Here is a 12,720-nt window from a genome sequence, read left to right as displayed (position 1 = left end):
AAAAGAAATGAAATCTTGCCATTTGCGATGGCATGGATGGAACTAGAGGGTATTATGCTGAGCGAAATAAGTCAATCAGAGAAAGACAATTATCGTATGCTCTCCCTGATATGGGGAAGTTGAGAGGCAACGTGGGAGGTTTGGGGGGTAGAAAAGGAATAAATAAAACAAGATGGGATCGGGAGGGAGACAAACCATAACAGACTCTTAATCTCACAAAACAAACTGAGAGTTGCTGGGGGTAGCGGGGTAGGGAGAGGGTAGATAGACTATGGACATTGGGGAAGGTATGTGCTATGGTGAGTGCTGTGAAGTGTGTAAATCTGGTGATTCACAGACCTGTACACCTGGGGCTAATCATACATTATGTTAATTAAAAAATTTAAAAATTAAAAAAAAAACTACCATGCAAACTAACACAAAAAGTACTTTATTTATTTATAACATCATTTTGTAAACAATCACACTGTGCATTTTTAAATTCAACAAAAACAAATTTTTTTCCTTTAGATTTATAGCAAACCTGTGTGAAGTCAATGAGTTAATACAACAGTGAAGATGAACAGGGTAGAATAATTTTTGAAAATGTTAAATTACAGCACTTGATACAAAGCCAGATAACTATCTGTACCATAAAAATTTACATGTCACAAAACATTAATTTATAATTTTAAATATGCAGTAAAACACATTTATAAAAAAGCATCAACATTAATTTTATTATAAACCAGTGAATTATTCAGAGGAATATTAAAACTTACTAAAACCAGTAAATTTTGCAACTGAGGTAAAAATTTATAAGTAAACAAAACTATCATTTATAAGATCTGAAAAGTAAATGGAAGGGCAGACAACACTTCCTGATGACTATGTCTATTCCTTGATATTCTGAAGCAGCTTCAGTAAATGTGACTCAATGACCTGTTGAACTGGAACAGACAGGTTATCAAGACCACAGCATGTTGATCATAAAATTTTACACAGAACTGTCAAATTCAACTTAACATCAACTTCTCCTTAAAATAAAGTTATTTCAGGGCACCTTGGTGGCTCAGTGGGTTAAGCCTCTGCCTTCGGCTCAGGTCATGATCCCAGGATCCTGGGATCAAGCCCCGCATTGGGCTCTCTGCCCAGCAGGGAACCTGCTTCTCCCTCTCTGCCTGCCTCTCTGCCTACTTGTGACAACTCTCTCTCTGTCAAATAAATAAATAAATCTTTAAAAAATACTAAAAAGTAAAATAAAATAAAGTTATTCCTCCTATTCTGAGGATATACTCCTCAGTATACTGAGGAGGATATAGGAAATACCCCTATTCTGAGGATATACCCATTTTCTGAGGATGGTAAGATTGCAATACACTACTTAGTGCACTTAAAACTTAGCCTGTCACTGACTTAGTGATCGTCCAAGTGCCTGGATTCTGTTCTCGTACAAGGTGTGTTCTAAGGAACAGAGAATGGGGAACTATAAAGCATTTTATAAGTAATTTGCTACAAAAATGTTAAAAAACTCTTGTCTGTAAATAGGTGTGTACTCTTGCAATGAATTATTTGGGTTGGTGTCAATTAATAGTAACAAACTCATTTCCAGACTTTGCAAGAATTTGTTGATTTTGCCCACAGTTAAAAGTTACTGTTAGGAGTTAGGATAACATGCCATATTTATTACTACAAATGATGAAAACAGTTTAGTCCACTAGTCTGTACTGTTTACAGAGTTTTACCAATTAAAATAAAACCTGAGGGGTGCCTGGGTGGCTCAGTGGGTTAAAGCCTCTGCCTTCAGCTCAGGTCATGATCCCAGGGTCCTGAGATTGAGCCCCCCATCAGGCTCTCCGCTCAGCGGAGAGCCTGCTTCCCTTGCTCGCTCTCTGCCTGTCTCTCTGCCTACTTGTGATCTCTGTCAAATAAATAAATAAAATCTTTTTTTTGTTTTAAAGATTTTATTTATTTATTTATTTATTTGAGAGAGAGAGAGAATGAGAGAGACAGCATGAGAGGGAGGAGGGTCAGAGGGAGAAGCAGACTCCCTGCCGAGCAGGGAGCCCGATGTGGGACTCAACCCCGGGACTCCAGGATCATGAATCGAGCCGAAGGCAGTCGCTTAACCAACTGAGCCACCCAGGCACCCATAAATAAAATCTTTAAAAAAAAGTAAATAAAATCTTTAAAAAAAAGTAAATAAAACCTGACAGTCCTAAAATACTTACCACTTCTATAGCCCAAGGCTACAGCTAAATCCATAGAATTATACCCAGAGTCAGTTTCAATGGTTGGATCAGCTCCATTTTCTGTACCAAAACAGAAAAATCTGCATAAATAAAATGAAAATGTAGGTATGTTTGTCTGTGACTGGATCAGTGCAAACGGCAGGACAGATCCTCAGCAAAGAGTGCACAGAATTCACTTTGGCGGGTCAGGGGGAGGATGCCTCAAACAAAAAGGGGTCCTCGCTAACAGATGAAACTCATCAACAACCTTAGACAAAACTTATGCCCACAGACACTGTGGACAGGAAAACAACGATGGATTCAGACATGATCCTCAAGAGGAAGCAACAGGGACAAATGTTCCAAGCACAGGTGTACTGCAGGACAGAGCTGCTTTTCCCATGTGTAGCTCTGTGGCCGAGGGTGCTTCAGCAGGGTTAACAATATTTAATAATAGTTAGTCATTCTCTTGAGTGACACCAGGGCAGCCAGCTTGTTAAAAATTAAAGTCCTCGGGGCACCTGGGTGGCTCAGTTGGTTAAGCAACTGCCTTCGGCTGAGGTCATGATCCTGGAGTCCCAGGATCAAGTCCTATATCAGGCCCTCTGCTCATCAGGGAGCCAGCTTCTCCCTCTGCCCCTCGCCCCTTTCATGCTCTCTCTCTCTCTCAAATAAATAAAATCTTAAAAAAAAAAAATTAAAGTCCTCACATGGTATTTTCTAAATATCACTTTCATTGGCTTACCTAAGAGCATTTTTACACATTTAACATGATTTCCATGTACAGCATAAAGCAAAGGTGTCCCTCCATTCTGCAAAGGAAAAGGTGATTTAGTTTTTCAAGATGAGCAAGAGTGGAATAATTTAATGTTGCTGTGAGATGTTTTACTAAAAACGGTATGTAAAAGTCGTTTAAGGCAATTTTTTTTTGCAATTTTCATATTTTGTGAAGAATATTTAAATCAGAATAACTGAGTTCATACCATTCACTTTTTCTTCTACATGTTTAATTAGCTATTTTTCCAAATGTCTAGTAAGATTTTTTATGTCTCTCCAAACTAAATATTTCCTAGGATTTATTACAGTATTTTAAAAATCAGTACTATAGACTCACCCAATCATATTCATTTACATCAACTCCACAATCAAGCAGCATTTTGACAATATCTGTGTAGCCTTTACTACAGGCCAATGAGAGTGCACTTTCTCGACCTTTTCCTAAAAGCTGGGGATCAGCACCCTAGAGTGGCAAGGAGAGATAAAAGACTTTTCAATTCATTTAAATAAGAATACTGTTATTTCTGTCAATAAGAATTACAGTTCAGTACTTAGGACAAGTAATGTTCTTCACTTAATAATGCAAACGTCTACTCACGGATGTCCTTATTATCACGGTTGTCTGGAGGCCTTCCTTCCTCCCTCTATCTTGAGGCTAACTATGCTTCCACTCTGGAGTTAGTTACATCTCCTCCATGAAGCTTCTCCTACAATGCTGATCATTCTTTTGTTCCCACTGCACTCTGAGGGAGCCAGGCATGAGATTCTCTCTTGCTGTTTCATGTATGATTAGTCTTATCTGCCCAACTAGATCCACGTTTCACAAGAATACGAAAAGCGTGCAAAACTTTTTTGGATCCTCTACCATTACATCTAGTTGGCTGGAGATACAAAACCATTACTCAAGACTTAGGTAACTATATGTATACATTTTCCGAGGCAGTTTCCTTACATTTTGAAGTAGAAACTCTACCACAGCTATTTGCCCGTGTGCTGCAGCCCACATCAAAGGAGTAAATCCTTCTTCATCTGTGTGATTGATAACATTTTCTATTTAAAAGAAAAACAATTTTTGTAATCTAATTTAACAACCATCTGTTAATATCATTATGAAAATACTGGCATTCTAAAAGGTGGATTATACTACTCAATGAGGTTCACTTCCTGCTGACTTATTTGCTGTCCCATTATGTGAGTTTGTACCATTAACTTCTTCTTCTTCCATGTGTTTAATTAACTAAGTTAATTAACTAATAAGCAAAGGTGTTCCTCCATTATTTATAATCTTGAAGTAGAAAAGCCTTTTGAAGAAGGATATAAAACTCAGAAGTTACAAGGAAAAAAATAAATTTACTACTACAGAATGTTAAACTTCTGCTGAAAACATGAGAATCAAAGGAAAATGACTGGTTAAAAAATATGCAACATAAGTAACAAAAAGTGAATTTTTAAAATTCAGATGAGGTCATATAAATCAATATATATCAGGCCGTTCACATACAGAAGAGCCTAAATAGACCTTAATTCAAAAAATCTAAACAAAACCAGTGTGAGATACCATTTTTCACCCATGAGATTAGCAAAGATTAAAATCTGATAATACTTTGTGTCACTGAGGTTATGGGGAAATACAAACTCTAACTCTGGAGTGAGGACGGACAAATACCTGGCAATATACGTAAAAGCGAAAAATCCATATACCTTTTGACCCAGCAAATAAACTTGTAGGAACTTATACTATACATAAAAAGAATGCCAACAGGAATGTTACTTAATACCGAGAAACTGAAATCAACCATCACCAAAGAGATTGGTTAAAAAATAAAAATACAGTATGTATGTATGCAGCAATACAGTGCAAAACTATGGACCTATTAAAAAGAATGAAATAGGGGCGCCTGGGTGGCTCAGTGGGTTAGAGCCTCTGCCTTCGGCTCAGGTCATGATCTCAGGGTCCTGGGATCAAGCCCCGCATCGGGCTCTCTGCTCAGTGGGGTGCCTGCTTCCCCCTCTCTCTCTGCCTGCCTCTTTGCCTACTTGTGATCTCTGTCAAATAAATAAATAAAACTTTAAAAAAAAAAAAGAATGAAATGGGGGCAGCTGGGTGACTCAGTTGGTTAAGTATCTGCCTTCAGCTCAAGTCATAATCCCAGGGTCCTGGGATCAAGTCCTGTCTGGTGGGGGGGTGGCCCCCGCTTAGCAGGGAGTCTGCTTCTCCTTCTCCCTCTGACCCTCCCCTCTGCTTATGCTTTCTCTCTTTCAAAATAAATAAAGAAAATCCTTAAAAAAAGAGAGAGAAATAAAAAGAAATAAATCTTTATGTGCTCATATGGAAAGATCTCCAATTAAGTGAAAAAAAGTGCAATGCAGTGTGATAATATTTTCCCTCTTGTGTACATACCAAAATTAAATGCATGTTTTTATACATAACCCTAAAAATAAACAGGAATGTTTTCTTTTCTTTTTTTTTTAAAGATTTTATTTATTTATTTGACAGACAGAGATCACAAGTAGGCAGAGAGGCAGACAGAGAGAGAGGAGGAAGCAGGCTCCCTGCTGAGCAGAGAGCCCAATGTGGGGCTCGATCCCAGGACCCCGAGAGCATGACCTGAGCTGAAGGCAGAGGCTTTAACCCACTGAGCCACCCAGGCGCCCCAACAGGAATGTTTTCTAAAAGAGTTTCCTGATGGGGCACCTGGGTGGCTCAGTGGGTTAAAGCCTCTGCCTTTGGCTCATGTCATGCTCTCGGGGTCCTGGGATCGAAACCCACATCGGGCTCTCTGCTCAGCAGGAAGCCTGCTTCCCGCCTGCCACCCCGCGTGCCTCTCTGCCTACTTGTGATCTCTGTCTGTCAAATAAATAAATAAAATCTTTAAAAAAAAAAAGAGTTTCCTGAAAACATAAGAAATTTATAATTTTTAGTTCTGGGGAAAAGGTGGTAAGGGAGGCTGTAATTTTTGTACTTTGTAGTACTTTATTTTTTTTACTACCTATGGAGTTATGTGCCTGGTGAGATTATACAACTATTGTTTTTTGTCTTTATACTTTCCTATATTAAAATAAAACAACAAAAATCTAATAAATCCAATTAAATATGTTTTAAGCACAGTTAAAAAAACAGGCTATTACCTTGTTCAATCCGAGTAGCTAGGTAGAGCATCTCTCCCTGAGCAGCCAACTGATGAACAGATAAAGCTGAAAAGATACCACAAAAAGCTTCATGTTTTTCTACCTAGAGAGTACGCTTTCGTCATGTCATTCATATTTGTGTAGCAATTCTCTTTTCTAAAAAAAAACCTCTCATTTTATTGTTTAAAAAAATTTAACTTAAAATATATCCTAAAGGGATGCCTGGGTGGCTCAGTGGGTTAAAGCCTCTGCCTTCGGTTCAGGTCATGATCCCAGGGTTCTGGGATTGAGCCCTGCATTGGGCTCTCTGCTCAGTGGGGAGCCTGCTTCCTCCTCTCTCTCTGCCTGCCTACTTGAGATCTCCGTCAAATAAATAAATAAAATCTTTAAAAATATATATATGTGTATATATATATATATACATATATATATATATACACATATCCTAACATTACAAGTAGCTATTCTGTACCTGAGAATTGATATATGTTTAAGGCAATTCTGACATCTACAAAGTATTGTTACCAATGAATACATAAACTGTTATGATCAACTATTAGCAATGCAAACTGCTAATGATCCCATCAATCAAAGAGATGGCTTAAGTATTTAATTTTTAAAATGCTAACTCAATATTCAAACTTGTAAGGATGTTGGGTGTAAAACACACAAAGACATACCTTTTGTCTTTTTATTAAGTCCTCTGAAATCCCAAATATCATTATTTCAAGACTCCATGGGTTTTTCTTAACTTTGGAGTGAGGTAGTAAATGAAAAAATGACTTCAAGAGTAAATTCTTGAATTCAGGGGCACCTGGCTGGCTCAATGGGTTAAAGCCTCTGCCTTCGGCTCAGGTCATGATTCCGGAGTCCTGGGATCGAGCCCTGCATCGGGCTCTTTGCTCAGCAGGGAGCCTGCTTCCCCCTCTCTGCCTGCCTCTTTTCCTACTTGTGATCTCTGTCTGACTTGTGATCTCTGTCTGTGAAATAAATAAAATCTTTAAAAAAAAATTCTCGAATTCAGACCTAGTTGTGGCTAATTAGCTGTGTGACCTTGAATAAATTATTAATTGTGCACTTCCTGCACTCCAAGAACAGAAAAACACTCACAATGTCTCAGTGTGGACAAAGTTCAGAATGACAAATTGTTTGTTACAGTAAGACTATAAAGGTTTTAAGAATGAAAACCTGAGGTCACCTGGGTAGCTCAGTGGGTTAAGCCTCTGCCTTCGGCTCAGGTCCTGATCGCAGGGTCCTGGGATCAAGTCCTGCATCAGGCTCTCTGCTCAGCAGGGAGCCTGCTTCCCCCTCTCTCTCTCTGCCTACTTGTGATCTCTCTGTCAAATAAATAAAATCTTTAAAAAAAAAAAGAATGAAAACCTGTAGGGGCACCTGGGTGGCTCAGTCGTTAAGTGCCCAACTCTTGATTTCTGCTCAGGTCATGATCTCAGGGTCCTGAGATAGAGCCTGGTGACAGCTCTGTGCTGGGCATGGAGCCTGCTTACAAGATTCTCTCTCTCCCTCTCTCCCTGCCTCTCCCCTCCCCAATTCTCTCTCTTTAAAAAAAAAAAAAAAACCTGTATAAAATCTGTATGTGTATAAACAAATATAAACCTGTATTTATATAAACCTATATAAAGTCTGTATTAAAATCTGTATTTGTTCTTGGGGTGCGTGGTTAAGCATCTGTCTTCAGCTCAGGTCATATTCTGGGGTCCTGGATCGAGTCCCACATTGGGCTCCCTATTCAGCAGACAGTCTACTTCTCCCTTTCCTGCTCCCCCTACTTGTGTGTGCTCTCTCTCTCTAATAAATAAATAAAACCTTTTTAAAAAAATCCGTATTTGTTCTTAACAAATTTAAAACATGAAATATTTGATTATGCGGTAATATTGTGAAAAAAATTTTAAATTACTAGAACTATTAAGACATCACTTAAGCTTTCCAAAATAAAACACGCATTTAAAGAAAATGTTTCAAAGCCAAACTCTTGAAAGCATTATGTTAGTAATAAGAATATTTTAATACATTACTGGGATATACTTACAATTTGCTAAAAGAGGTGTGGTTGAGACCTCATTTCCTCTGTGTTTGTTGGTCAAAGTAGTTGACTGTTTAATTGGTGAGAAGTGCTTTGTTGTAGAGGGAGTATAGACATGTCTTACTTGAATTCCCGGAGAAGGAGATGTATGGATATTGCATTCAGCTAAGTAAAATAAATTTAAACATATTAAAATAATATTTTAATGACAAAGCATTGCAAAATTCTATGTCAATGTTTACATTAAAAAAGAAATACATGAGGTAGATCTTCAACTGTTTCTCAACTGGTATTATTCTTTGCTGTAAAAATTCTGCATTATCACAGTGGAAATTCCAGAAAAAATTTGTATTAATTTTGAGTGATTTTATTCTGAGATTAGTTTTTTTATTCAATAGATTGTTGTAAAAGTAAGTCTACAATATGAAGAAAACATCAATGCATTAAACTATGGGAGGCGATGCCAATCAAATACTTGTGGAATAGGGAATAGTAAGGTAATTCATTTCTTAAAAGGCACGAATAATTTTTTTCTCCTGTCATTTTAAAGAGTACAATAAGAAACTTGAATTTGTAAATAAACAAAGGTCAAGCAAGAAAAATTTAAAAAAATCAACATATACTTATAGAGATCAAATAACATGAAATTATTTAGTTTTGGTTTTGGTGAGATTCTAGAAAATCGTATTAAAGTATGACTTCCAAATCATATTAAAGTATGACTTCCAAACTCACAATCTCATGATCAAGAAAGGAAAAAAAAAACAACAACCAAAAAACAAAATAAACAAAAACAAATGCAGATATTTATACCATAACTTTCAACCTTTAAATAGGACAGATGCCACTTCCAGGTCAGAGTTAACCTGATCTTGAATATTTTTACTATCTTCTTCATTTAAGGACTTCACAAATCGAGAACACACGTTCATATCAAATCGGTTAGGTAATATGAATTTCATTCCCATGGCAACACCCTGAGCAGATCCTTCTTCTGCATTCGAGTCCAGCTGATGTTCTATTTTAATGTCTGGCATGCCAGTTAGACTGTAACTATTGGGGCACTCTTCCACTATCAGCTGGGCTCCAATATCCAGATTTGCTGATGTAGCCATGATTTCAACTGTAGTGTCAATAATTAAAACATTTCTTCATGATTTCCTCTTTGTTTTATAGGAGTGGTATCCACTGTGTTCTTGGAATTCAGCTATTGAAAAATCTGAAAGAAAAAAATTTAAAATATTGTATCAACTTAGCTAAAGTACACAAAATAAGCAAAGAGTGCTCTAATAAGCACCTACACATAGTAGTAGTAGTATGCTAATAGTAAGCATACAATGTTCAGAGGCAGACACCTGGGTATGAATTTAAGTTTCGTCACTTCCTAGCTCTGTGCACCTGTGCATGACTCAACCTCTCTAAGCCTCAATCTCACCTGTAAAATGGAGGTGTCATCATTAACCTCATGGGATCTTGGTAAAGACTAAATGAAATACAGTAACATTCTCACTTTCATCACTAGGTCTCAACAATTTTACTCTTTCTCCCCTTTCCTATTCTTGAACATTGCCAAATGAACAGAAGATCAAGGTAACAATGAAAAGAAACATTCATGCTCTTACACGCCAAGTTAGAACAGACCAAGCAGATGGCAGCTGTGAACCAGGAAGAGTGCCCTCACCAGCACACAACCATGCTGCCACCTTGATCTTAGACTTCCCAGCCTCCAGAACTACCCCAAATTCCTGCTACTGCAGAAGCCCACAGAGGACTTGAAGGCACTTCATCAAGATGGAAAGAAGCTAGTTCCTATTGGGACAAAACATTGTAAAAAATTTCTAATAGTATTTTTTTCTCAAAAATTTGACATTTCTTGTTTTCATAGATCAAGTCAGTGATCCTTTCACTGATTGCTAGATTCTTTAAACCACCTTCTAATGTTAAAGTGCCAAGAGTTCATTACATAAATTAAAATGGCTAAAACATTTTCATGTGAAAAACTTTCATGTAAAACACTTTGATGTGAAAACTTTAAACTCTTACCTATAGTTCACCTTTTAACATGCTATACTTATAAATGGCTCTGAGTTTGAATTTAAGATAGAACTCATGTTGTACCCATGTCTATTAGTATCTAGAACACCTGTGATTCTTGGATAAATTGAAGATATACTTATTTAACAGTTTTTGTGCAGTTCAAATGTTAGTAACTTAAAACAGGTTTTTATGAAAACTGTTACTATAGAAATCATAGATTATAGATTGGCTTCATGTACTTTATTATCTCTAGGACATTAGGACCAAACTGTAATTTTTAGATCTCAATTTTTATAATAAGTATTAAGAAATAAGAATTAAGTATAAGTTAAGAAATGATTTTTTTCAAATACAGATAATTAAGACATGAATTCAATAAATGCAAACTCTCAAAGCATAGACTGTAAGCACACTGTTATAGAATCATCTACTATTGTTTTATAATGAGCTTTTAGTAATCACTGGCACTTCCCTATGAACGTTAACATAATTTCAAGAGAATTTCATTATTGTACCTAAAATTGATTCTAAAAAAATGAAGAATTTCAAGATTATAAATACCCAATGCATATAATCCCTGAGACAGGGAGAAGAAAATTAAAACATCTAGTTAATCTTTTCATGTTAGGGTTTACTGCCCCTTAGAAATTTCGAGAGGATGCAGGGTTTTTTAAAATTGGAATTTAAAAAGAAAAATGCATTAGGATTACAGTGGAGCAGAGGTTGACAAACCATACATTTATAGGTAACTACTATTTTCAGTTTTAAAACATTTTCCAAGATTGATCCTTATAACAATCCTTTGAGTAGTGAGGGTAGTTAACTGTTATTTCCTATACAGAGAAAAGAAAAAGGGAGCTTATACATTATGAAGGACCTATGCAGCTCTTTGGATAGAGCACCTTGACCACTAAAATAAGAAGCAGCACTAAACTAATCCAAAATTCCAAGGGACAAGAGGTGAAGAAATAACAAATAGTAGTAGTAGTAGTAGTAATAATAATAGTAAGAAAGTAACAGGTAACAAAGTCAATATCCTTTAGCAAAAGGAAAGAAGGAAACCAGGCTGTGATTCAAAGAGGGATGGAAGTGCAATGAAGAGGGCTTTAAAAATGTATTGCAAGATGTGAACTATGCTTCCTGAGGGAAGAAGCACCTCCCACAGACTCCTACCCAGAGCTGGCCTAGATGCAATCCCCTGAGCTCTCTTAGCACGCTGCATTTATTTCTATTTTTAGTATTTATCATTCTCTTGAAAGTTTCCACTTACTTCAAAGAAACTGAAAACTTCTCTAGGATGGAGAACACTCTTACTAATCTGCACACAAGCAGAGCCTGATCCTACCAGGTGTTCCAGAAGTGTTTTCCGATTTGAATACGAACATCGTTTTATATTCTTTTCTATCCTAAAATGACCCTGCAAGATGCTCAACAAAGGCTTGCTAATTAGATTCGGCTTTGCATGTTCAACGTCACTAATAACTAGCTGTGCAACCCTGGAAAGAAAAATCACATACGTTTTCCGAAACTCATGTTATTAATCGATACAATGTAGGTGGTTGAAACAGACATATCTAATACTCTTTCTAGGTCTAAACATCTTCCATACCATAAGTCAGGGTTTATAGACGGAATGGAACTACCGGCCTTTGAGCGGAGAACCTGGGAAAGGAGGAAGTGAAAAGAGAACGCTGTCTTGCCACGGCTCTATAGGAGAAGAGCCAAATTGACTGGTTAAGCTAAGATTTTGAAGAGTAGGAGAAGGAGAGGGGAAACATGATCAAGAGTAGGAGGCGGAGAGAAAAAGAGGTATGGCCTAGGATCGCCTCGATCCGTCAGAGCCCAGGGATGAAGGGAGAGACAAGCTGGGCGACTGTGCTAGTCCGCAGTGGATCCTAGTAACAGGAGCCCCCCGGTTCTTCCTAATCCTGAAGTTGTCCTACAAGGAAAGGAAGGTGCTATGAAAATGAATGATGCCTCACAGGCGACAGGTGTCCCAGCGTCCCAGGACAGAAGCTCGCTGGAGGGGACACTTGTAGGAAGGGAAGTCCGCTCGGTCGCCACCCGCCAACTCTGCCCGAAAAATCCCAGCACAGCTCAAGGACCGCGGGAGGAAACTCTGGTTCACCCACGACGGGGAGTCAGGGGGACAAGGGAGGGAGGCCGACTGGGCGGGAGCGCAGGGCCTCGCGACTACCTTCGACAGCCGACAGCGAGTGGGGCCTTTCCATCTGCAGCCACAGATTCACAGCAGGCCCCCAAACCCCGGCTTGTTTTGACCGCGACGTCACTTCCGATTTCTTCTTTCGGTTTCTGGCCAAAAAAACATTTCGCGTCACTGCAGCCGAAAGGCCTTCCAGTTTTTGTTTTTCAAAAAAAAAACGCTGCTGCTCGGTCTTTACTGCCCGAATACTACAGAGACTGGGTCATTTTAGTAGACCCTTCTGGGTCACTAGGGTAACACCCATCTGGCCCTCGGATCACGTCTCCTCCTCTCCCATCGCCCCGCCCTCCTGATCCGCCCCT

General features: G+C 38.2%; 1 protein-coding gene across 2 annotated transcripts; it reads right to left on the bottom strand.

Annotated features, from left to right (window-relative positions):
* Nucleotides 1-408: 408 nt before the first annotated feature.
* ANKRA2 (ankyrin repeat family A member 2) lies at nt 409-12,717 on the bottom strand. 2 transcript variants are annotated; one of them, XM_080804782.1, is made up of 9 exons: nt 12,392-12,717; nt 8,971-9,376; nt 8,164-8,322; nt 6,117-6,182; nt 3,940-4,037; nt 3,325-3,450; nt 2,956-3,022; nt 2,211-2,291; nt 409-929 (listed from the first exon to the last, which is right to left on the bottom strand). In XM_080804782.1, exons 2-9 carry the CDS (start codon nt 9,053-9,055, stop codon nt 874-876), a joined length of 738 nt encoding a protein of 245 aa, XP_080660908.1. In that variant the 5' UTR covers nt 9,056-9,376; nt 12,392-12,717; the 3' UTR covers nt 409-873. The 2 variants fall into 2 exon arrangements, with proteins under 2 accessions (XP_080660908.1, XP_080660907.1); XM_080804781.1 differs by having other exon boundaries at nt 8,984-9,376.
* Nucleotides 12,718-12,720: the final 3 nt, after the last annotated feature.

This window comes from Martes martes, assembly GCF_963455335.1.
Source record: "Martes martes genome assembly, chromosome: 5".
In the NCBI taxonomy this organism is placed as follows: Eukaryota; Metazoa; Chordata; class Mammalia; order Carnivora; family Mustelidae; genus Martes; species Martes martes.
The sequence above is the reverse complement of the archived record's forward strand: the minus strand, read 5'-3'. Positions and strand labels throughout refer to the sequence as shown.

Coding starts and splice junctions, on each gene's coding strand:
- ANKRA2 (XM_080804781.1), bottom strand. CDS start 9,272: ATGGCTACATCAGCAAATCTGGATATTGGAGCCCAGCTGATAGTGGAA. Junction 3,451..3,939: donor TAGAGTTTCTACTTCAAAAT/GTAAGGAAACTG, acceptor TTGCCACTCTAG/GGTGCTGATCCCCAGCTTTT. Junction 3,023..3,324: donor ATGTAAATGAATATGATTGG/GTGAGTCTATAG, acceptor TTTCCTTTGCAG/AATGGAGGGACACCTTTGCT.